The sequence below is a fragment of the Syngnathus leptorhynchus genome, chromosome 8, assembly GCF_054491065.1.
Source record: "Syngnathus leptorhynchus isolate UIUO chromosome 8, UIUO_Slep, whole genome shotgun sequence".
NCBI classification, from domain to species: domain Eukaryota; kingdom Metazoa; phylum Chordata; class Actinopteri; order Syngnathiformes; family Syngnathidae; genus Syngnathus; species Syngnathus leptorhynchus.
The window spans coordinates 10,586,044-10,610,112 of NC_141202.1; the positions used below are offsets into that span (position 1 = coordinate 10,586,044).

Consider the following 24,069-nt stretch of genomic DNA (forward strand, 5'->3'; position numbering starts at 1 on the left):
ATGACAAATGTCAGCCTTCGTCTCCTCGGAATTTTACATCTTCATGTATAATTCCTTCATCTGCCTGCCCACTTTCCCCATAGCTGTCACTTGAGCGTCTGCTCCATCCGTGATTGACAGCAGAGGACACGCGAACAAGACTTGAAGGCCTTATTTTGTGAAATTTGCATTGGAAAATTCAGCTCCTCAAGACAGTTTCACTTAGTAACATGAAATTTTGACAGGTTTGTCTATCGCAAGTCAACCCACAAAAAAGTTTCAAGAAGTTAGGCTTATAAAAAAAGACAAGGAAGTCTGTCATTTTGATTTGAAGTAGACATTGTGGGCTCATTTTCAGGATGTCGACAGACTTTTTTTTTTTTTAATTCAGAGCCCAATTAAAGTATGATATTAAACTAAGCAAGGATTACATTACAATGAACTAAAATACAACCAGCCAAGCTAAAATAGAATAAAATAAGATAAGCTAGGTGTCATTTAGTCTATCTGCTGATGTGGGATTAAAAACACACGCCTTCACTTCTTCTGCTGATAAATGATTCAAGCCCAGGAAACAAACCTCCACAAAGAAGAGCACAGCATTTGTTATTTATGTGCCATTCTTCAGAACACAAGACAATTACGACTTTTCAACCTGCTGATAACCTTTGAGGCAGCTGGTGCAGATTGATACCATATGTCACTCATCCGCATTGCATTGCATTGAATCACGTACAACAAACACAAGGAGAGAAAAATCAATGTTGGGAGCTAAGACCATGTTTCAACATTCTTGCAAGTGTGTTGTGAAAGGTTCTCCATCTCCTAGGTGTTTTCAACTGACATTTGAGTGATAACATGTCAACCATGACAACATTTGTTCTCATACGTCACTACAAATGCTGCAAGAAAGGAAAAGAAGTCTCACGGGAATAATGTTAGTTGTGTTTATTCCAATAAAAAAAAGTCATGATATTGCAGAATTTACGTTTTATTATGAAGTAAATTCTGAAATTGGTTTTGGATATATATTTATACCTACACATATGATTTATATATGCGAATATCTATAGATATTTATTTATTTATTTATTTTCAGTGTTTTTAGAACTCCAATTCCCAAGATTCCCCGTATTCCTGCATTACCCAGCACCCACCGCGGCTTTGAAACGATGAGGCCAAGATGGCGACTAAAACCATTACAGAGGGCCCTCCATTTGATTGTCCAACATGGTGAGAAATTGCAATACCTTGTCGTGTTCCGTTGGCGCGCGATACAATCGGCGGTGCACTGAAAAGACGTCAAGTGTTCACAAAGTTGGATAAACCCCGTCTAGGGAATGCCATTTTGTCTTTTATTTTGCCAGCGGTGCTAGCGTTAGCACATTGCCGATGCTAACCAGTTTGCGCTTGTCGATCGCATGTGAAAATAATGATTATATTAATACTAAAGGCACTTTATTGAGACAATAATAGACAGAAATCGCTTTGTTATTGTTTGGTTTTTAATTAACTGTTTTTTATCTGCACGATAGAAGGAGTTAAGTGTTTGAAAATTGCTAATCGCGACTCTTAATTCATTGCATTTGCGTCTATTGAGATGATGTCTAGTTTAAGATGCGTTCAATTTCAGGGGAGGGAAACCACCAGTCGGTCTCCACCTCGATGTGATGAAGGGTGACAAACTGATCGAGGTAAGACGAATATGAAACTACACTTGTAATAATTCCCTGGGACATTTTCGTTTTGCTTGCTTGCTCCTGAAAAAAAAAGTATTGATTCGATTCTAAAGTTATCTTGATTTTCACAGCATTATTGTGTATCGCACCAGATACAAGCCCTGTCAGCCCAGTGAGTCCCAGCTGTGTTACACACTGGCCTCAATCTCCATGGCTGCACGGCTCCAGAACGGTGCGAGAGAAACACCAAGCCCTGATATATTTAAGCTTCTCAGTGGAGAGTGCCACTGTTGAGTTATGGCTCAGAGGCACATCTGGTGGACTTGCACGTTGTTGACAGGACAATGTTCCCACTGACATGGGGCTTGCTTTTTTTTTTTTTTCCAGAAACTAATCATAGACGAAAAGAAGTTCTACTTGTTCGGCAGGAACCCGGACTGGTGCGACTTCACTATCGACCATCAGTCGTGCTCGCGCGTTCATGCCGCCCTGGTCTACCACAAACACTTGAAGAGGCTCTTTCTCATTGACCTCAACAGCAGTAAGATGCCATCAAAATGTCCTTTTGTGTTGTTATTTGACCAAAAAGTTGATGACTGGGTTTGTAGACAAAAGTGTGCATGGTTATCTTTAATCCAAGATGAAATAATCCTCCCCATCATCTCCTCAATGCAGCACACGGTACTTTCCTCGGGCACATCCGCCTCGAGCCGCACAAACCCCAGCAGGTTCCCATCGACTCCACTCTGTCTTTCGGGGCGTCCACGCGCACCTACACCATCCGAGAGAAGCCGCAAAGCCAGGGAGCCACCGGCGAAATTAAGATCGGAGACGAGGACGAGCTCAAAGGGCTTCTCGGGCTTCCCGAGGAGGAGACGGAGCTGGAGGTGTGTTTATTTGTCATGAAATGTTTTGTGTTCCGCTTGTATTTCAGCAGCCTGCCATTTCTCCACCAGAACTTGACTGAGTTCAACACGGCCCACAACAAGCGCATCTCCACCCTGACCATCGAGGAAGGTAACCTCGACATCCAGAGGCCCAAGAGGAAAAGGAGGAACTCGCGTGTCACCTTCAATGATGAAGACTCCATCATCAACCCGGGTACACCTCTAAAGTTATTTCCAAAAAGAACACAATTTGGAAAAAACATTCCAACTTGAGTGTGTTTGGAAGTCAAAGTTAACTGAAAGGAGGTTTTCCGTTCACAAACGCTTCACAGAGGACATCGACCCCTCGGTGGGACGCTTTAGGAACATGGTGCAGACGGCCGTTGTCCCCATCAAGGTAATACACTTTATTGGTGATATCGTTCATCTGGCCCGGTGGTTATGCCTTGTACACCGAACCGTCATTAGAGTTTAAAAAAGAAAATCTGAATGGCGCGGTTGTGCTCACCTTGCAGAAACGTCGCTCAGAGGGCCACAACGCCTTGGTGCTGGACGACTTCACCTCCAAACGCATGCACAGTTACTCAATGGGCGGCGGTCTCTACGGCGACTTGCCCCCCACCAGCCACGAGACCCAACCTATAGGAGCCCCGGGCGGCGCCTCCATGCAGGGCGGCCTCCCCTTGCCTTTCCCCAACCCGGCCCCGGAGGTGGACCTGGCCCCCGAGGCTCCCCGGCGCCCCGTCACTCTCAAGCCCACCCCGGTCACGGTGCCCTACCTCCCAGAGACCCTCAACGAGCCGCGTAAAAAGAAGTACGCCAAAGAAGCGTGGCCGGGCAAGAAACCCACGCCGTCGCTACTCATCTGAGCCGCTCGGCCCCCTGCGCGCTGACTCTTGGGTTCCGGCGGGGCCGTAGCCGCTCCCACCTCACATCTTACGTTAGCCGTCGCTTCAAGGTGCCTGAGGAGCCGCATAGAAACGAGATACGACATCTCACCGTTAGAACTGTTTGCGTGTCACAGACTCAAGGTCATTTTGTTTCTTCGTTTTCTGTTTTACACTCGTTTTTTCTCTCTTTTTGATGGTTTTCGCAAATGCCATTAATAAATGGCAAAAACATATTTTTATACCCGATATTTTAAGGTGACAAGGCACCACAACTGTCGGTCGAGAAGCCATGTGGTGTTATTGTGTAAATGCACTTCAGATACACAAAGAGTTGGGAATGTTTGACTTTTGGGCAAAATTTAAAAATGTGCTCGTAGTGTTGATTACTACACAATGCAGTAATTCATGTATCAGCGGGTGATGATTTTGTGCAACCTTTTCTGTTCTAAGTGCATTGCTGCCATCTTGTGGCAAAATAGAAAAGAGATGAACAAGCACTTGGGAAGGAGAGAAAAATTTCAATCCAAACAAGGAGATAATTTAAATGAACATAGGACTCATTTGATGTGCAGAAAGTTTCATCCTAAAATTTCCCCCAAAAGCCAACTATGCTTAACATTTTGTGAGAAGTGTGCTCATGATCTTGTATTCTTATTGCCGTCTCTGTGATATGATTAACTCAATTATAATAAAACAACATTTGCGACATGTGCTCATCGGTAAGTTTTCGGGTGGGAAATACAGATAGCTTTTGTTATATTGTATTGATGAAATGCACTTACGTTGTAGACGTCCATCAGTATGAGGCCGGAAGTGACGTACGTACCTTTAATCCCATTAAATTAATGAAGCAGGAGACTCATTCGTGCACTTTTTGATTGCTCACCAGTTTTTCCGTGTTTGGTGAAGTAACGTGAATAAAGGAAAACAGTCACACCGAACAAGTTTGACTTGAGGATGTTGACGGGCCGGAACTTTTGGATCATCTTGCGGCGTCACGTACCTCCATACAACACCTACTGTACTGCCGCTAAACCTCAGGTAGACACACACGATCCAAAATCATGCATTTATTGTTTTTATGACGACATTGCATTTTGCACACTTGCTCCACGTGTTCCTTCATCTTTATTGTCTAATATTGCACACTCGTTTTCATCCGCAAATGCATAAATTTACTCCACTTAGATACTGTACTGCATTTCTTTTGCATTTCAATATTAATCCAGTTGGGAGTCTTAATTTGTTTTCAAGACTATACTGCCCTCTAGTGGACAAAGCACACACCACAAGAAGTTGCAATGAATAAATTAAAATATTAATTGGATACAATAAAGATATTCAAATCAGATTGATTGCATTGTACCTAACTTTATGGCGGGTGATTGTTTTTATCTATATGGAGTTTATTTAAAAAATAAAAACTGTTAATCAAATATACTATTTTGTTCCCTATTTCTTTCTACACGTGAGCAGCAGATAGCAAAGACTAAGTTTGGTCCTCTGAGCGATGAAGATCGAATCTTCACTAACTTGTATGGCCGACATGACTGGAGGTGAACGCACTGACCATTTGATGATGTTCATAGAGTGCCCTCGTCACTTTTGTTCTTTGTCTTCTACTCGGTGCTTCAGGCTTAAGGGGGCCCTGGAGCGAGGAGACTGGTACAAGACCAAGGAGATCCTCTTGAAGGGACCCGACTGGATCATAAATGAGGTAAAGACGTCCGGCCTGAGGGGCCGAGGAGGGGCGGGCTTCCCCAGTGGCATGAAGTGGAGCTTCATGAACAAACCGAGTGATGGCAGGTAAGCCAGAAACCATCACTGAGCATGCATAACGGTGATGATCCATGTCTGAACACTTGTAGGCCTAAGTACTTGGTGGTGAACGCTGATGAGGGTGAGCCGGGCACGTGCAAAGATCGTGAGATCATGCGTCACGACCCTCACAAGTTGCTAGAGGGCTGCCTGCTGGCCGGAAGAGCCATGAGCGCCCGCGCCGCGTACATCTACATCAGAGGAGAGTTCTACAACGAGTCATCTAACGTGCAGGTACGCACGCTGTCATTTGAGGTCATTTGCGGAATTTTTGTTCTTCTTCTAAATTTATGCATCTTGACGCAGATGGCCATCAGTGAGGCCTACCAAGCGGGGCTGATCGGAAAGAATGCGTGTGGTTCAGGGTATGACTTTGACGTGTTTGTGATGCGGGGGGCCGGCGCTTACATATGCGGAGAAGAGACGGCCCTCATCGAGTCACTGGAAGGAAAACAAGGAAAGCCGAGACTCAAGCCTCCCTTTCCTGCTGACATAGGTAAGCTCACCACACACACACAACCACAACTTTGCCCCTACCAACATGGCCGCCAAGTAGGGACATCAGATGACCTAATGGACTGAGGTGTATGTTTTTGTCTTCTACATAGGAGTGTTTGGGTGCCCGACGACTGTTTCCAACGTGGAGACAGTTGCCGTGGCACCTGCCATCTGCCGTAGGGGCGGAGCTTGGTTCGCCAGCTTTGGAAGGGAAAGGAACTCCGGAACCAAACTGTTCAATATCTCGGGTCACGTGAACACACCGTGCACGGTGGAGGAGGAGATGTCCATTCCACTGAGAGAGCTGATAGAGCGGCACGCTGGTGTGTATGCGTACGTTCCACTGGTTCATCTTTTGTATTTGAAGTGTGTGCTGTCACAGGAGGAGTAAGGGGTGGCTGGGACAATCTCTTGGGGGTGATCCCCGGGGGGTCCTCTACTCCCATCATCCCTCGACACGTGTGCGATGAAGTCATGATGGATTTTGACGACCTGGTGCGCGCAGAAAGCGCCTTGGGCACAGCCGCCATCATCGTCATGGATAAGTCGGTAAATAGTAGAGATTAAAAAAAAAAAAAAGGAAAATCTTTACGAACTGCCGTCGAGCTTTTGATTTGTTCTTGCAGACTGATGTGATTCGAGCCATCGCACGATTGATCGAGTTCTACAAACACGAGAGCTGCGGTCAATGCACGCCTTGCCGAGAGGGTGAGCATTCAAAAATCGGTACTCGACTTTTGAGCCGTACTGCGTTCAAGAAATGGCTGGCTCTTTTGTGAAATGCTTTTTCAGGGGTAGACTGGATGAACGCAATGATGTGGAGATTTGCGAAAGGAGCGGCAGCAGTTTCCGAGATCGACATGATCTGGGAGCTGAGCAAGCAGATAGAAGGACACACCATCTGCGCCCTTGGAGATGGAGCGGCTTGGCCCGTTCAGGTGTGCTCATCAAGACAACAGTCGAGTGAACAAGAAAGGATTCATCGCAGATTTTGTCGTCCGCAGGGACTAATACGCCATTTCCGACCAGAAATGGAGGCTCGCATCGCTCAGTACAAGGAAAATACTCCAAGGTAGACATCGAGATGATCTGAAATCAAATACAGTAGACTTGTGGGATGGCACCCATGGAGCCAGATCAGTCTCCGTTCTAGTGAAAGTGGGGGTGTATTTATTTATTCAGATTTTAATGTAGCAAAAAAACAAAACACATATGGTAATAGTTTTGCAATTTACGTTTTATTTCCAAAAAAACAACAGTTAAATAAATCACTTTATTTCAATACAATCTCTACAAAAATGTGGATGAAATTAAAGCTGATCATCAAAGTATTTTTTCTTTTATTGTGATCACAAAGACAATATAATCCGAATATTCACAGTTTTTCCAAAATCAATCTGGCATTGCTCCGCAGCTTTGCAAAGTATCAGTCCTAAAAGGTTTACGCTGTACAAGTGCAGAAAACACAAATTTGCTTACTTCAACTAAACCAAAGCTACGAGTTATCCGTGCGGAACTTTCACGGGGCCATCCAGAAGGGCATAGACTGCTGCTGCGGCTGCGTTTTAGCCCGAGGGGGCGGCGGGGGTGGGCAGCGGTACCCCTGTATCCAGTCTAAGGAGGTAGAAGGCGAGCCTCCGGGGTTACCTGACCCTGAGGCTTTGGAGCTCGGGTGCTCTTCCTCTTCGTCTGAGGAGTCGCCAGCGTATGCCACCAAGCCCGTTTTTAGCCTCTTTGCAACAGGTTCAGCTAGAGGAAGCGGGGGGGGGGGGGAGAGAGAGAAAGACAAAAGAGCAAAAACAAAACATGGTAGCAGCAATTCGACACAATCCAAATTAGAAGAAACATATTAGTTTGACGGAAGATGGGCGGGCCATCCCAGAACCGCCATTGGTCGGTGGGGGGCGTCCAATGGAGCGGCAGGACAGGCGTCACGTGACAAGTGGTCAGCAAACCCCCCGCCCCCCCGGGGATGACATGGAAGAGAGGAAAAACAGAGAAAAAAAAGAGAAAACACAAAAACAGGAGAGACGCTCGTTAGTGAGGGAGGTCAACACTGCAAACTGATGATGTCATCAGAACGGGACAAGACACTGGATAAAAGGCTCCACTTCAACTATTTGGCGCTTTTTAGTCACTGCGGCGGAATCCTGGAAGAGTCGTCAAATCCATAGGAGACATTTTAGTTTACGTCTAAGTGGATTGCTGCTAAAGTTGCGAGGAGGGGCACATTCCACATTTGCTGTCGGTTAATGCGACGTACGGGACGGGACTTACCCACGGGGCCTTGCGGCGGCCTTCTCTCCTCCATCTTGGGTCTCACGCCATTTATGGGCAACGGCGGTGGAGGCATTAGCTGCCTACTGAAGGAACAAACAAACAAACAAACCGACACTTAGTATGTCATATTGTTTAAAATAATAATCAAATAAAAAATAGAGCAGTGTTGTTTGCACTTCAGTTGTGCTAAATGTGCTAAAATCTGTAAACAAACAAAATAAAACACGTTACTTTGAATTGGATTAAAACTATTAACGTTAGGGTGAAGGTGAAGAAAAAGAAGTGAAATAAAAGTACATCTGTACTATTAAAGTATACAGTACAGCAATCCCCCATTACATAATTTGTAATGAGTAGGTTTCCATTATATGGGCAATCATTTTAAGGCTTGTGCTACAAAACATCAATTCATACAGTGCAGGAGAAATATTTCCAAATATCTATGGATTTTTTTTTTTTTAAATGATTCACCTATCTCCGGTGGGTCTGGCACGTAACTCCCGAGATGAACGGGGGATCACTGTACTGTAAAAAATAAAAATAAAAAAATAGACGAAAACCAAAATGAAAACAATAATAAAATATAAAAATTAAAAATGAATGGCACACAAAAAGTTGAGGAACATAACATACAGGGACAGAACATTATAAAAATGATGTATCTAGAAATGACCCTGCGTACCCGTCCCTCTCAGTCGTTGGGCCAGAGGAACTCGAAGGTGGGGGTCCTGCAGTCTCGGGGCTGCCCGCGGAGAAGCCTGCACCTAAATTAGTCATATGAATGGGTCCATGCTATGAGCAGAAAGACACACAGGTGCCATTAGCAGACATCCTTCACTTGACTCTCCTGGCCACAGTATCAAGTGTTTGACCAACTTTTCCATGGGTCACAATTTTAAGACACTTTCAGTCCATCACTAAAATAAAAAATAAAAAAATCTCCTTCATGTCACTAAGCATGTAGGGGAAAAAAAAAAAGACACGCGTCATCCACCAGCATTGGTAAACCGAAAACAAAATTGACAAAAGGATGCTAATTTCTATTAGCCCGTCTATATTCTTTCACATTATATGCTAGCATTAAGCTAGCTGTTTTGTTCAATAAAACTATATGGCTCGGTTAAACTCTTTGATCTTAAGCAAAATTGAATTCTTTTGTTTTATGTCACAGCTGGCAGTGGCCAACTGTTTGAAGCAAGTAAAAAAAATAATGACTGACGTGGATGTTGTTCACCTGATAGCCAAGCAGGCCGCTGTCACGCTCATCGGGCACTTCCTCTGTGAAGCGTCTTTTCTGCGCCGGATTGGCTGTCATGGACGGAGGAGGTGGGCCTTTGGGCGGCGCCACAGCCGGCGGAGCATAGGACATCGGAGGTACCGTCTGCGCCCAGAGAAGAAACATGCCACAAATCCATAAAGTTTCTGTTCTATGCCGTATATACAAAAGAAAATCACACAATATCGCACTCGGGATTTCGTGAATGTTTACGTGACATTTTCACTGGATGACTGATAGGATGCCGTACAGTATTACGTTCACAATTATTGCCAATGGGTACCTGAACCACAGAAGCCGGAGGAGGACCTGGAGCAGGAGGAAGAACTGGAGCAAGGACTGGAACAGGTGGAAGAACGGGTGGCGGAACAGATACGGGAAGAGGAGCGGAAACAGGAGGTGCCGGACACAGGGGCGGGGCTAGATTTGGAGGCGGTGGTGGTGGCACCGGGGTAGGCGGGAACTGAGGGAGGACAACCTTGGGTGGCACGGGTGGGGGCATGGGAGGCGGCACGGAGAAGGGCATGGGTGGGGGCTGGTTCTGGGGCGGGGGCACCGGCATGGGGTAGCCCGGCTGGAAGCCGGCTGGCGGGTAGTAGGGGGGCTGCGGGGGCATCCCGTTCATCACCGGGGGCTGTGCGAAGCCTGGAAGGAGAAGAGGGCCTCAGAATGGCTGGCTTGCACATTTTCAAGTAATACAAGATGGCGAAGCTCCAGCTAAATGTAAGAAATGTCTCAATTCCATTCAGAGAACGTACCTTGTTGTGAAGGCATCATTGAGGTCATTTGAGAGAGGAAGCGAGAATATTCCGCATGGACCTGAGAAGGGAAGCTAAAACCTCAGAGTGGTTCAATGCTGATGTGTACAACAGTGCCTGAAGGTGCTACTCACAGTTTGAAGCAAGTTTTGACACAATGTTTTGGCTGCTGCAAGACCTTCTGGTTTGGGATGGCTGCAGAGGAACATTGGAGACAGGGTGAGCACAAAAAGCAGAGAGAAAAGGAGCAATTCTGTCCCAAGACAGCCCCCCCCTCCCCTTGCATCTTGAGTCAGCCTCACCTGATGTAGATGTACATGGGCTCAAAGGCCTCTCGCCCGGACGTCGGCTCCAAGCAGCCCGAGCCTTTCCCCCTGAGGAAGACTTTGGCTCCGGTCTCCCCCTGGATGTGCTGCAGGTACGAGCAGTTAGGACCCTCCACGCGCTCTTTGACGGCAAAGCCTGGGATGGCGTGCTCCAACCCCACAAAGATCTTATCTTGAACATAGTGCATCTGGCAAAGTTAAAAAAAAAAAAAAATAGTTCATCAAAAATCTTGCAGTCAATTAGCATTGAAGAACTTTGGAGGTTCCGCTTTCTTTTAGATCGTCTCACCCCGCCCTGGAAGTGCGGCTTATGATGAGTCATCGGTGGTAGCGAAGGTGGAGGTGCTTGCTGATAAACAGTCACTGCAGGCGCGACGGAGGAGAAGGAAGAGGACACTGAGGACGAGGCGGTCGCTGCTTTCACAACCCCGTTGGTGATGATCTCCTTGATTTTGTTTACAGCCCCTGAAAGCACAGACGAACAAACGTGTCAAGAATCATAGCCCGCCGAGGAAGACATTTTAAGAGTACTGACGGTCCACAAGCTCTCGCGTCTGTCCCTGAACGTGCAGATACAGAGGCCGCTCCCTAGGAGGAAAGAGCACAGAGGTCGTGTTTAGACATATATCATAAAAAATATAACTTGACAGTGCCAAAGGGAGATGAGAGAGTCACCCGGGTGGCGCTTTGCCCTTCTCCCCCGCAGTCATGTAGCGTCCTCTGGTGGATACGGCAGCGCTGCTCACTTTGCTGATCTAGAAACAAAGAATCCATCACTTCTAAGAACAGATTTTTCTTTTCGCTTTTAAATGCCGTTGACTGAAAGAATAACTCTCATCCATACTGACCTCATCCTGTGTTTGTCCTCGCGTCAAGAGATTCCGGCATGTGATCGGGACGTCATTGATCTCGACCTCCGCCACCACTAAGTCGTCTTTCGCCTTGGTTGGCACCTGAGGTTTCCCGATGCCCAGAACCTGTCAAGGAGAGAATAATGTCTAAATTGTTTATTGTGAGAGGCCTACTCAATATTGTGCGTCCAAGTCAAAGCAAAACAACAACAAATGTGGACAAATGAGAGTTTGAAATAAATCGGGTCACTCTCATCTCATCCACTCAGGCACCATAAGCGATTAAAAGTCAAGGTACCGTACTGCATTCTCAACAACAGCCTCCAGCAATAACTAGAAAGCAAAGCAGTTTTAAAACACTACAGACTCCAACCCTGTGGTTAAATGATTACTTCTGACCAACCCTATAATTAAATTATTACTTCTGACAATGTCAAACTAAACTCATTAGCAGAGCAAGTTAGACAAGATCATATCAGAGAAAACATTCCTTGCAATAGTTTTTATCGTTTACCTTTTCAACGGGCCCAGGTGTGCCGATCTGCGAGGGCTTGAGTTTGCCCTTGGCTACCAGCATGGCGTTAATCTTAGCGGCCACCGCGGCGGCGGCATCCAGAGCCCCGGTGGGGGCCGACTCAGCCTCCCCCGGCCCCCCACAACCAGGACCTGGCTGGTCCCATTTGCTAGCGCGGCGGCTAGGTAGACAATAACACAGAAATTGCAAATAACAGCCAAATCGAATGCGTGGAATACATGATTATACCTTGCAGTGGCATGACTGTGGTTTTTAAGCCATGTAAATGCTATTTAGCGCGTTTTATGAAAATGTGGCTAACTACAAAGAGCTAATGCGCAGTGAGAGTCCTCCATGATTATATAAACTAGCGAGCCCGGGTTATAAAGGACCGAGGCCAAAAGATTGTAATGGCACGAACGGTAACTCACCCGCCGTTTTGACTTCCACCAAATGACATATAGGTCCTTAAAAGTTCCTCTTTCGCTGTGTAAAAACACACGCGAGGCTTTTATTTTGCTATATTTAGTACACGTATGAGAGACACTCGCTGATCGCTAAGCTAACCGAGAAGACGCTTCCGTCTCAGGTCTGTGGGTTGTTACTAAGAATCGCCGTTAGAGGGCGCCAACGTCAAGCTTGTTTTTCAACATGGTGACGCTCACCTGTTCAATTTTGGAGCTTTGTTTTTTATTTTATTTTTTTATTTTTTATGCAGCACGGTTAAGGTTGAGCCGCAGTCCACAACATTTGGAAGAAGTCAAGGTAGGTTTGCGCAACACTTGAATTCATTTTTGGCTGACACCAGTTGTTAGAGCTGTTTTATTATTTTGTGATTCCATCTAAGTTTCTTGACGTAATTTGCTCCTGACTCATTCCAAACTTTGTTCTCCCGTGCCATCTGCAATCTAGTTGTGAACACTTATCATAACAACGTGCCTTTGAAGAGACTTTGGAGCGTCTTCTGCATGCTCACCCATGGTGTTCACATGAGTGAAGTGTCACGAGGTCAGAGTTCAGGGCAACCTCGAAGCCTGACTTGACTCAAACGTCTGTTTACGTGCAAGAGGGAGGAGGAGGAGGCAGAGAAGAGCAGACGTGTCATATTTACTGTCTTTGCTAGTACGAACCCAGGTGCGAACCGTAATACGTATGTCGGTTGATGTAACCTCCGGCCTCTCGGGCTCACGAGCCAAGGCCTCGCCTGATCCTGGCCGCTGACGCCGACGTGCGAAGTCACCTGACGTGATGGAGAGGAGGGCGCCTCACCGCAGGGTCGCATTGAGTAAAACAAAGAAACACTGTGGGCAGCCGTGGCTTCTGTGTTTGCCGTCAAACCAGCAATTACAAGGAGGTCAAGCACAACGCATTTGAACCAAAACCATTTTCCCATGCAAAGTAAGTCAATGGAAATAAGCCATTCCAAGAATCGTATGTACTACTTTGTACATTTTAATATTCTAAATTGACATACAATAGTGAACACTGGCCACCAGTGGGCAGTGTAGTGTATATTCCACAAAGAAGAGTTTCACAACAAAGTGAGTCATTACGCTGATTAGTTGTTTTTTTGCAAACGATAGACAATATATACTTTTGCGAACTGTTTTATCTTTAAATATTCGTTACTTAAATATTTCTAATTACCAATCTGCTGCCACTTTTAGCCCTCGCAACTCAAGAACAAACATCTAGAAGTCCTTTAATAGTCTCTTCATGTAAACTGCTCATAGCCAAGTTTTTTTGTTTTTTTTGGGCCACACACAGGCTTATTTTACTGAGGTTGGTATAACGGCCATTTTTCACGGCCACGTTAGCCAATGTGTTGCATTTTTTAGATTTGTCAGAGCGTAAACTGAGCCTGTTATTTTTATTTATATGATGCAATGCTTAAAGCCATATTCATCTGCGAAGCGTATATGCAGGAAACGTGGAGGGTGAGCGAAAGAGGGAAAACATATGGCGGGATCGAGTTTTTGCAGGCAGCAAAGTGAGTTCTGCGGGAAACTTTTCGGTGTACGTCTGCAGAGAATGGGAGCCTCTTATACAGCTCACAGCGGGATCTTGGCCCGGGCCATGGCCTCGTCTCGTCTGCCCGGCGGGGTGCTTTCCTGAGCGGGCTGCCCAGGGGAGGGGCACCTGCGAGCAGGCACGATCACTGGTCAGGAGGAGGGCCCGGCAGGCGGGGCCAAGGGATGGAAAAGATGCTCTGTGGTTCCAGGAAACGGACATCTGTTGGATGTATGAAATCCTCAGGTAGAGCTCAGCGACGTTCCCACTCACAGCTTTTCATCCTCTCCTATTCCCGGCGAGGCGCTAAAAACGCCGGCCGCTATCTCGGGATGAAATCAGAAGCTTCTGTCGTCCTGCAGAACAAGGGTTATGATTGGATCGGGCCGCCCAGTCCCGGCCACTACCAACACTGGCAAAGTTTTATAGATGGGCCGTCCTGCCAACTGACACAATATTTTCCATCCATTCGGTCGGCTTGGGCAAACTGTGCTTATTTGAAGTTTATCAAACACTCAGTCATCCCAGCAGACTCACGGGAGGATTTTTATCATCTGATATGTTGAGTTTTTGTAACGCACACATGCGTGTTAACATCAGCACGGCCTTCACGAAAAAAAACAGCACCGTGCGTCTTCTGGCTTTTTGACAGAGGAGGGAAAAAAAATACAGGAACTGGTTTGAGTAAAAGTTAAAAAGTGTACTTGAGTGTCAACGTAAATATAATTTTGTGTAAAAGTGGCGTTTGGCTTCAAATTCCGAAACGATTGCTGACGAAAAACAAATCCTTGCCTTTCGTACAGCTTTTGTGGACAAGACATTCCAAATGTGCTGAGATAGCCGCAGTTGAGCGCAAAAGTTGCATGGAGATCACATTAACTCTCCGACAGGAGCACCCCCTGTGGCGGGAGCACGTTCAGCTGAGGATGATAAGTGCGGTGGGAGCGTCGCCCCGCGAGGTAGCCAGGTAAATGAAAACACATGCCTGGAGCGCACAAAGGCCTCGGCGCTGTCGACGTATCAGGAAAAAACTCCGACGAATATTCTTTGAGGCTTTGCTTTCCTTACATTTTTGTTCAAGTGTTTGCAAAAACCGAGGCCTAAGCAGGTAGCTCGCTCCGCTCCCCGTCTCTCAGGAGTCTCATTTTGCAATTTAATCAAATTGCTCAAATATGGAAAAAGAAAAACACTTATTATGTTATTGAATGTCGAATAACGGTCAATTGAGCTTAATGCTTTTACTGTCTGGTGTGTGCGAGGGAAAGAAAAACACAATGACCCAGATACTGAGTGTCACTCAAGTATGAATGATGGTATTGTGCTGATGATGCAATAAAAACCTCGACTAAATCATAATTGCAAACGATGCCATAAATATGTGTAAAATTTAAACTTTCATTTTTATTCTCTCAACCTGGTCTTCTGTGCACATAGTGATTAGCCTAACATCGCTAGTTTGAATATTTTGTGGTCAAGAATGGACACAGTGGCTGATGCGCTTTTTGATGGCTTTCGAACATACAGAATGGTTAGCAGGTTTATATAAGCTAACTAAGGCCACGTTCTCATTCCAAGACACCCACGTCACTCACCAGTCCAAGCTCCGCCCTTTAAAGCCATACACATACATGCTCATAGTCACATATACAATATGGTGACCTCAAGTGGACAAAAATCATTCCTGCACCTCACATGTTAAATATGACTTAAATTTCACTTTTATGGAAGTAGAGTTCAGTATGATGACGTTCGTTTCTTCAAAAATTCACCTCAAACAAAAAAAAAAAAACACTCAATAGTCTCAGAAAATGCTTTGCCATACACCAATCAAGTACAGATTCAAATATCTTGATTTCTTTTGTGGGAATAACACATGACACTCTTCACGGAAAATTTGAAAGCATCTGGAAAGTAATCACAACTAATCCGTACTCGATTTGAGTTCTAAAAAAAATATATATACATATTGTGGGTTTAAGGTTACTTAATATTAGCTCCCGCTCCATTAAATGTGAACATTTATAGCTTTCATTAGGAATTATGAAGTCTGGAGGAGAAAATAAACGGCCTTGCAGCAAATGTCTCTAGCAGATTTTTGAGGGTCTGTCCAACTGTCAATCAAAAAAATCGGGGACTGTTTAAAACACCCACCGCTCCTCTGACCACAAGCACCATCCTTCCTTCATCCCGTCCTCTCTCGTTCAACAATATTTGCCCGTGTGCATGCGTCAATGAGCAGCGGGGTTCAGCACAGTGCAGCCTTTGAGGTGGGCATACAGAGAGCTCCTTGCCGGACGAAGATACGCAAACGTCAGAAGACCTGACGCTGACACGTACACACAAACCAAACAAACGTCAATCAAATCTTTGCTTGCAAAATACAGCCGGCTGCTGCAAAGTGCCCAGTGGTGTTAAATTGAACTCGGTAAGAGATCAAATGACTGTGAATGGTAGAAAGCATCCTCTTTTTTTAGAGCGCTATATTAAGCGTTAATATAAACATCAGTCAGAATTGGAGCCATGCAATATTGCTTTGCATGGTCAAACCTAGCAACATAAAGTCTATTTAAAATGTACAAAAAATAAACAAAAGACTCAGAAAAAAACAAAGATACACAGACGAGCTGACAACGGCAAATTGCTTCGAAAGAAAGAAAAAAAATGTTTATTTTAATTTTTCAGAAAACAAACAGAAGTGCATCAATTCTTTTACTGGAAATGTGCGTGCATGCAAAACTTTCATTCAACAAATAAACAGTCAAACAAAATGACATTCCTACGCTGGGTGATTTGGTTCGGGATAATAACAACAATAATAATAACAATAATAATACCCATTCATCTACAGTGATACGCTTTAGCAATATTTTTACTCAGCAGCTGTTAAATTATTTAATTGTTACTCAAATTGTCATTTTCGCATGGCTAAAAACAACCCAAATATTTCCACCTTCTTCATTCCGAACTTTATCCAAAAGTCTTTTACAAAGTGCTCCGATTTGCCTGGCGCAGTTCACAAATCGTTTATCTTTGGCGTCTATCGAGAATACTGAAGAAAAAAAAAAAAAAAGATGAATTTTCAGTACCTATTCTTTTTCTCGTGTGTCTAAGTCAGAAAGCACACAAAGGAAGGCTCACATTATCGTGTCTACTGCGGCGGGCTGCTCTTGCGGCAGAGCTGATTTGCCGACGTCAGCGTTTGCCGATTGCGTCTGCGCTTGCCAGTCAGTAGCGTGTAGAAAAACGGATTCACGCAAGAGTTTCCGTAGGTCAGTCCCGTGAGGATCCGGTTCACCGTCACCTGAGTGCCCACCGGTACGGTCCGCAGCATGTCAGGCTGATAGAGAGGCAGAAGCTGCCAGATCCAGAAAGGGAGGAAGCAAGCCCAAAAGGCCAGCACGATGCCCAAGATGAGGAGCAGGACTTTGGGTTTGGGGGCACGAGCGGTGCAAGCAGTACTAGCGCCGGAACCCCACGGGGCCCGGGTCTGAGACACCCAGTAAAGTCGGCCGAGAGTCGCGTAGAGGGCTCCGATGGCCAGGCCCGGCCCGAGGATGCTGGTGCAGAAGAGTACGCTCAGGTAAGCCTTGGAGCTTTGTTCGTCCCACGCCGGCACGCACAGCTGGCCCTCCTGGTTCTCGCCATCTTCCAGGTGCAGGGTGATCATCATGGGCAAGCTCAGCGCCACGGCCAACCCCCAAGCCAAGCTCACTCGCAGCAGGCCCGACGAGTTGGAAGAGGAGGTGTGCAGGGGCCGCGCCACGGCCCGGTAGCGGTCCAGGCTCATGGCGGTGAGCGTGAAGATAGAAGCGTGCATGGTGAGGAGGTCCAGGCTCAGGAGGAGACGGCAGCCCAACTCGCCGAAGGCCCAGTCGGACGCCAGGCTGTCGTAGACGATGAAGGGGGCGGTGAACAGGTAGAGCAGGTCGGCCAGAGCCAGGCTCAGCACCTGCAGGTGAAGAGAGGAGGAGGACGAGGAAGAGGACAGAGGAGAAGAGGAGGGCGAGAGCGAAGATGGATTGGAAAGGCAGGAGGGTGCCGGCACTTGCGTGAAGCAGCAGCTGAGTCCCGCTCTGCTTCTCCTCCTGCTTCTTCTGCGCCTCAGAAGGAGGCCCAGAGTGTACAGGTTGCCTAAGATGCCCAGGAAGGAGAGAAGGGAGAGGAAGGAGCAGAACACAGCAGTGGAGGCCAGGCTGGGAGATGGAGAGGTCGGGGTCGGGGTGGCGGGCACAGACAAATTGGGACCCACGGTGAACGGGGAAGGTGGAGACAAGGAGCCCGAGGGGTCCATTTAAGAGGTCGGTAGCTCGTGCGGAGGAATCGGCCAGGCCGGTGAAGATTATTCCAAGATCGATCTGCTTGAGGTTATAGAAGTAGAGAGAGATTCATGGAGACAAAGAAACAAATGTTATTTTCTGACCGTTTTGGAGATTCCTTTCTCATGGTGACACACAAAGAAAAGAACATCGCGTCAACATGCCGTAAAAATGAAAATGTCAGCGAAAGCGGTAGTTTATGGAGAAGCACAAAGCATCCACCGTTGGCACAGCTCTCCCAGTTTTATGGATTCCTTGGGAGTCAGGCGTGGCGCTCCCCGGTTTTTGTAAATAATTGGATTTTCAGAGCAGGAGGGCTCCGATTGAGGCTGTAAATCTTGACGGAGAGCCCGGACCGTTCTTCGAGTCATCAGTTGGCCACCAATCAGTTAAGTGGGACAACCTGAAGACATTTTCTCCTCATGAATTTTAAATCGCAATAGGAATTTTGGGGGGGTAATGATTCTCGACACATGCGCTTCAGGATGAGTTCAAAGCATCGGCCGGGTTCCTGACCCCCGCCCTTGCGACACATGCGGACCCGGTGGCACCGGGGTTAAGAGCTGCAGTTGAACTGGAGAGAAGCAGCCGGTCCCCCCGCTGTGTCGCGTGCCTCGACGTTTACCAGCTCGCTTTGAATAGAATTGACCGCACTTTTCCCGACACAATCGTCTTTGCTGCAGAATTTCGTGACAGACGGACGAGTCTTTTGCATTACAGTAAAAGTGACGGACGGATTTTCTTTACCAAAGACTAAGCAGCAGATATAAAAAAAATACTTTGTGTCATTGGAACAAGACTTGTTATAATTAGAGAATAAATAAAGATAATCAAGACCATATTGTGTTTTTACAAAATGCATTTCCTGAATCTTACCTCAGAGAATTTGCTACAGAAACAATATTCCACCGATGCTTCTGGTCAAAAAGTTCTCTTTCCATTTCCAAATCCTTCTCGTATGATCACGAGCGGTCTCGAAATCTCCAGAATTTGAATTTTGGTCACAAAATAAAAGCTTCTGCCGGGCGACGATATGTCTGGACTCTCCAAACTTTGCGATGCGAACTCTACTGTCTTGTCCCGTCTGGACTCCTTCTCCTCAGCGCAGTCTTTGAAGTGTCCACCACTCGTGTGTGTGTGTGTGTGTGTGTGTGTGTGTGTGTGTGTGTGTGTGTGTGAGGGGAAAAGGGGGTGGGATGCTGAGTGTCGGACTTATCCTACACAATGATGAATGTTACTATAAATTTGTGTGGTCCTAAACCCGATCCAGGTGGTCCTACCTAAATGATTTTTTTTTTCTTTTTTGAAATTCATTGACAGTTTTATCTCTATCCTAATAGCTTGATGTCCAACTATGAAATATATTTCTGAATTATTTCCAATCACTACCACGTTTATACCCAGAAATGATATTTTAGCTCTTTTTTTTAAAGCCGCTTCGAATGACGACAGGTTTATGACAGCTTTATATCCCGCTTATATTTTCTTTGCGAGTTCCGTCATGTTTTGATGGGTTTCCAATGTTTTGAAAGCTTTGCGCCTGGCGTAAATCACACTTTGGACCCCTTGTGAAGACCTCAACTAGATGACTATGAATAGTCTCATAATATTGTGTTTTGGCAAATAATCAGTTGAAGTCTTCAAAGCTAATTTGAAGTGATATATGGAATAAAAATGTTGCTAATAAATTTTGGTACAGTCACTAAGAAACATTTTTTAAATTTCAAATTTTTCTCGCTAAATCTTTTGATGGAAACATTTCTTTCAAAAAAATGTCGCCACAACTTTTCTCCTGCATATTTGCGTCATCCCTATCCTGGAATTTTTTCATTTTGTTTGTTTAGCTGCAGCCCACTTTTGAGCTGCCCGTTTTAATAATTTCATTTGAGATGTGGCTTTTTCTTGGCTTTTCGGTCTATAATGCAGCACACTAATGTCGGTTATTCGCCGCAGATGTCGAGACTGGTCTGACGTGTTGTGTCTACCGTTGGCGGATTATTATCTGCTTCTCAACTAAATTACGTAATTACATGTGTGTGTGTGTGTGTGTGTGTGTGTGTGTGTGTGTGTGTGTGTGTGTGTGTGTGTGTGTGTGTGTGTGTGTGTGTGTGTGTGTGTGTGTGTGTGTGTGTGTGTAGACTGACAGCTTGCACAAGGAAAGATCAGCAGAAATACGATTTTTTTTTTTCCTCCTCTGACCATTTTGGAGTCTGTGATCATATCCAGTAACGCTGATACTCAACTCGAAATCCATTTTATATTTCTTCTTATATAATTCAACTGCCACTCACGTAAAAATCTGCAAATCTGGGAATCAAACACGGCTAAGCGTAAACTCTCCCAGAATAACTCAAATATTTATTTAACATGAATTCTATACGTGGAGTATAGAAGTCTCCAACATTTGAGTTTTTCACTCATTTTACGAGTAAAATCTGGTTTTGTGGTTGAAGAGACCAAACACCACAATCTTGATACTCTTAACAGAAAACACTCCATCAACGATTCTGGCAAATTGTTTCGGACAGGCCGCTCTTTGCGGGCGAGTTCTCCGTGTTTTCTTTTCACGTATGGAAGCACGCAAGTGAGATGGAAGACTCTCGCCGGAGTCTGTGGGGAAAAAAAAAGACGTATATACGATCCAATTTTCCAACTAACCTACTTCAGCGTGGTCAAGTTGAAACGAGTCCGCGTGAGAGACAGATATGAGATACGGTGTTTTATTTAAAGACAAAATTATCTTAATAGGTCCTGTGTCAACATTTTTTATGGGTTGGAAACGGTGGGCAGAGCATGTGAGCCAAAAGTACGTATGTGATGTTTTAGAATCACCCTCCGAGGACTGCGTATAAAACTCAAATGGCCTTGGATAAGATTTTTTTTTTTTTTTTTTTTAAGTGAGCTGTAATAAGAGGCTTGACTTGTCACCGGATAAACGGGCCTTTCTGGAGTGGTCAAGCGTAGCTCACAGTTGCCTGTTACCCGCCCAGTTGTTTTTGGCCCGCCGCACGGAGAGCCCACCGCCGCTCTTCGCCTGGTTCAAGAGGCCGGATGATTTTGTTGGGACCCGCCAGTCAGACGTGCGTGCGAAGCGAGCGCCTCGTCGCTTGGCTGCTCCGTACATGTGCTGGCATACGCTAGATGGACACAGACAAGCAGCAAAGTGTAGCGGGGATGGCTGGAAGTTGGGGGGGGTGGACATACCTATCCCCACAGGGTGTGAGGAATTTGAAAAATACCTGGCACAAGCATGCCAAAACCGGGAGGGGAGGGGTGGGGGGCATCGAGATATGAGACGTCCAGGCTGCCATCATGCAAGTAGACACAGATGGGTATGACTTAGTAAAATGAAACGTGGAGAATAAAGTAATAAAGAAACTCCCCTGTGAGGGAAATTAATATTGTTGAGGTTTGCAGAGTTTCTGGAAAAAAAATATCCATAAACTTAAGGAAAGTGCCAAAAACATATTATGCGCTTTCCTGGAACTCAAATGTCAAAGTAGCGTAAAAGTGAATGGCTCCTCTGACACATTATTAGTATGGAAAATTTTGTGTTCAAATGTGTTATTTTTGGTGGGATCAAATTTTTGCCAACCAAAATGTCCGGTCTAGCTTGTTTTCAATGTTTCCCTGCTCCCATACACTTGATTCAACTCATCAGCAAGCTCCTTAGAAGTAATATTGTTCATAATATTGCCCATGTTTTCTGTTGTATCATGTTTTTTTTCAAAAATTAAGTATGCCCCTGGTTGGCATACGAAAGAAAAAAATAGTGTAACATAAATGTAGCAAAACACCAAGTCGCACAAAATGAAAATGCTCGAGTAGCTGCCTATTTATTTGTCACAGCACATCCATCTCCATCCCGTCCGACCGACACATTATATAATTACATTTACCTGAGCTATGGCTTCGTTCTAGTGCTTTGACCCGCTCGTCGTGCATTTGCGCTTGTTAATTATTTTGCATCAATCTTAAATATGCAAATCATGGAGCGAGGCGGTGAAGGACTTCAGTCTACTGCAGACGCCAGACGCAGTTCTGAAGCCCATTTAGGCATTTTTGTATGACACAAATGCAAAAATTCTTTATTCAATTCACTGTAAATCCACATTTCTGTTGTAAATTATTTACAGACATAAAGATTTGTCAATGTATAAACACGTGATGATAACTAGATGTATTTTGCTCGTTCGACTTAGCTGCATCAAGTTTTGCTTTGATCGACCAATCAGTGTACGGAAAAAGTGTGATGTCATCAAAAGTCAGCACTCTGGCCCTGTGAGGTCAAATTTGAAATCTAATTGGTTAATGAGTCCCATAGTAGTGTTGTTGAAGTCACGTTGGCCAGCGTGGCTGATTTTGAAGTCCTTGGGCAGATTAATCAATACAATTATATGGGCCAAATATTAATATTTAGATTATAAATGTAGGCCAGTGCTTCTGATAGTGTCAAGGTCTTTTGACACTTGCGTAGCAGCCCGAATCCTGGGAGCAATTCTTCCTTAAGGGATTTCCCAAAATGTCTAGCGTGTAAAAACAGAACAGCACTCGTGACCGCACACTTGCAAAAAAAAATAAAAATACAGCCTTTATTTTTCTGTGTATTTTTGCATGTTTATACAACCCACCCAAATATGTCCAATCAGCGGGGAATCCCACCAGGACGAACCCCCCGGCCCCCTCCATCAACGCCTCCCTAACCTCTCCCTGGTCGTCCTTGCCTTCCGCCTTCATTTAATTAATTTGCGTCGGCGTTTCTCCGCAAACACACTGACGAATGACCGTCCTCCGTATCATAGCCTTGATTAAATGGGCGGACGTTTTCTTAGGTGACAAATGGTTTCTGGATCAGACTGATTCACAATTCGTGATGAGTTATTGATCCCCTCAAGCTGGTGACCATCAAATTTTTCCAATCCTTCCTTGTTACTAAGTCAGGAGTGTATTGATACTGTCTTCCCTGCAAAACAGTTTCATCAGAATTCAAGGGAGCAGCTTTACTAAATACCTGAAATAAAAAATAAAAAATGTACAGTTGAAAACGATTATTACAGGGATTACTTTTTCTATTGTTTAGCTTACTTTTTAAATCACTATCATATATATATATAAAGATCTGTAGGTAGATCTAGTATATCCATTTAGGATGTACTTTAATCCCATTGTCAGAAATCCAATTCACGTTTTTATCCTTCTTTGGACTGATTCCAATTGTAGCATGTCCCATTTAATTCTTTTTTTTTTCCCTCTTTGCACTGCAATGATGGATGTCCAAATTGTGACTCACACAAGCTAACAATTAGCATCTATATCATAGTGGTCAAACTCAAGGCCTGGGGGCCAGATACGGCCCGTCACATCATTTTATGTGGCCCGCGAAGACAAATTGTGCATCAAATTCGTGTCATTACTTTTGATAATATCTTTTCTTAATTTTTTTTTATTTGACCAGTTTTTACTCGTCTGATTTGAAAACGAGTTATTTGTCAGTTTGTTTTGTAGCTTTTACTGTATATAATATGAGGTGCTCATCCATTTCTTTGGGTTGACAGTCATAATGGCCTTCTGAAAGAACCTATGACTACAATGCGGCCCGTGAAAAAAATGAGTTTGACACCCCTGATCTATATGGTGGTGTTGTTTTCCATGAAAGGGGAAGTTGTCAAACTTAATGTCACAGTGCCCAAAAGGTCATCTTGCGAGGGTCACACGACCAAACCCAGAAAACAGGTGATCCGTGCTAATTAAGCACTTGTAAAATGATTGGTATCTAAGACACTTTTAAATGTTTCCATAAAGTCAACCTTGCATTATTTCAATTTCATAGACTTGTAAAAGACCTCCTCAGGTGTGAAATTCTACATCTGGAGTGTTGACATATTTTGAACGTGCCTTATAATTTGATGTAATTACCAGTTGTGAAGCTCAAATTGTCTGCTGGGAATCAAAACAGACTGACATGAGTCAAAACTGGTTTGAACCTG

General features: G+C 44.9%; 4 protein-coding genes and 1 non-coding gene across 12 annotated transcripts; 3 read left to right on the forward strand and 2 right to left on the reverse strand.

Annotated features, from left to right (window-relative positions):
- Positions 1 to 1,099: 1,099 nt before the first annotated feature.
- Positions 1,100 to 4,293, forward strand: LOC147052354 (nuclear inhibitor of protein phosphatase 1-like). The gene is made up of 7 exons (XM_085918212.1): positions 1,100 to 1,212; positions 1,613 to 1,673; positions 2,046 to 2,199; positions 2,334 to 2,545; positions 2,615 to 2,759; positions 2,878 to 2,942; positions 3,061 to 4,293. Exons 1-7 carry the CDS (start codon positions 1,163 to 1,165, stop codon positions 3,412 to 3,414), a joined length of 1,041 nt encoding a protein of 346 aa, XP_085774338.1. The 5' UTR covers positions 1,100 to 1,162; the 3' UTR covers positions 3,415 to 4,293.
- LOC147052355 (small Cajal body-specific RNA 1) lies at positions 1,802 to 1,974 on the forward strand. Its single transcript, XR_015067132.1, has one exon.
- A 24-nt stretch (positions 4,294 to 4,317) lies between the features above and the next one.
- On the forward strand, positions 4,318 to 7,071 carry LOC147052356 (NADH dehydrogenase [ubiquinone] flavoprotein 1, mitochondrial-like). 2 transcript variants are annotated; one of them, XM_085918210.1, is made up of 10 exons: positions 4,318 to 4,476; positions 4,912 to 4,991; positions 5,071 to 5,241; positions 5,304 to 5,487; positions 5,560 to 5,749; positions 5,862 to 6,074; positions 6,119 to 6,300; positions 6,378 to 6,459; positions 6,544 to 6,689; positions 6,756 to 7,071. In XM_085918210.1, the coding sequence occupies exons 1-10, from the start codon at positions 4,393 to 4,395 to the stop codon at positions 6,825 to 6,827; spliced, it is 1,404 nt and encodes a 467-aa protein (XP_085774336.1). In that variant the 5' UTR covers positions 4,318 to 4,392; the 3' UTR covers positions 6,828 to 7,071. The 2 variants fall into 2 exon arrangements, with proteins under 2 accessions (XP_085774336.1, XP_085774337.1); XM_085918211.1 differs by having other exon boundaries at positions 6,134 to 6,300.
- khdc4 (KH domain containing 4, pre-mRNA splicing factor) lies at positions 6,982 to 12,362 on the reverse strand. 7 transcript variants are annotated; one of them, XM_085918204.1, is made up of 15 exons: positions 12,188 to 12,362; positions 11,757 to 11,937; positions 11,240 to 11,368; positions 11,067 to 11,146; positions 10,927 to 10,979; positions 10,681 to 10,856; positions 10,368 to 10,579; positions 10,200 to 10,260; positions 10,066 to 10,126; positions 9,591 to 9,952; positions 9,266 to 9,412; positions 8,714 to 8,823; positions 8,503 to 8,556; positions 8,029 to 8,114; positions 6,982 to 7,500 (listed from the first exon to the last, which is right to left on the reverse strand). In XM_085918204.1, the coding sequence occupies exons 1-15, from the start codon at positions 12,214 to 12,216 to the stop codon at positions 7,271 to 7,273; spliced, it is 1,971 nt and encodes a 656-aa protein (XP_085774330.1). In that variant the 5' UTR covers positions 12,217 to 12,362; the 3' UTR covers positions 6,982 to 7,270. The 7 variants fall into 7 exon arrangements, 6 of the variants coding, with proteins under 6 accessions (XP_085774330.1, XP_085774329.1, XP_085774333.1 ...); XM_085918203.1 differs by having other exon boundaries at positions 9,251 to 9,412; XM_085918207.1 differs by lacking the exon at positions 8,503 to 8,556.
- A 4,552-nt stretch (positions 12,363 to 16,914) lies between these two features.
- On the reverse strand, positions 16,915 to 18,057 carry uts2r3 (urotensin-2 receptor 3). The gene has a single exon (XM_085918799.1). The coding sequence runs from the start codon at positions 18,055 to 18,057 to the stop codon at positions 16,915 to 16,917; it is 1,143 nt and encodes a 380-aa protein (XP_085774925.1).
- Positions 18,058 to 24,069: the final 6,012 nt, after the last annotated feature.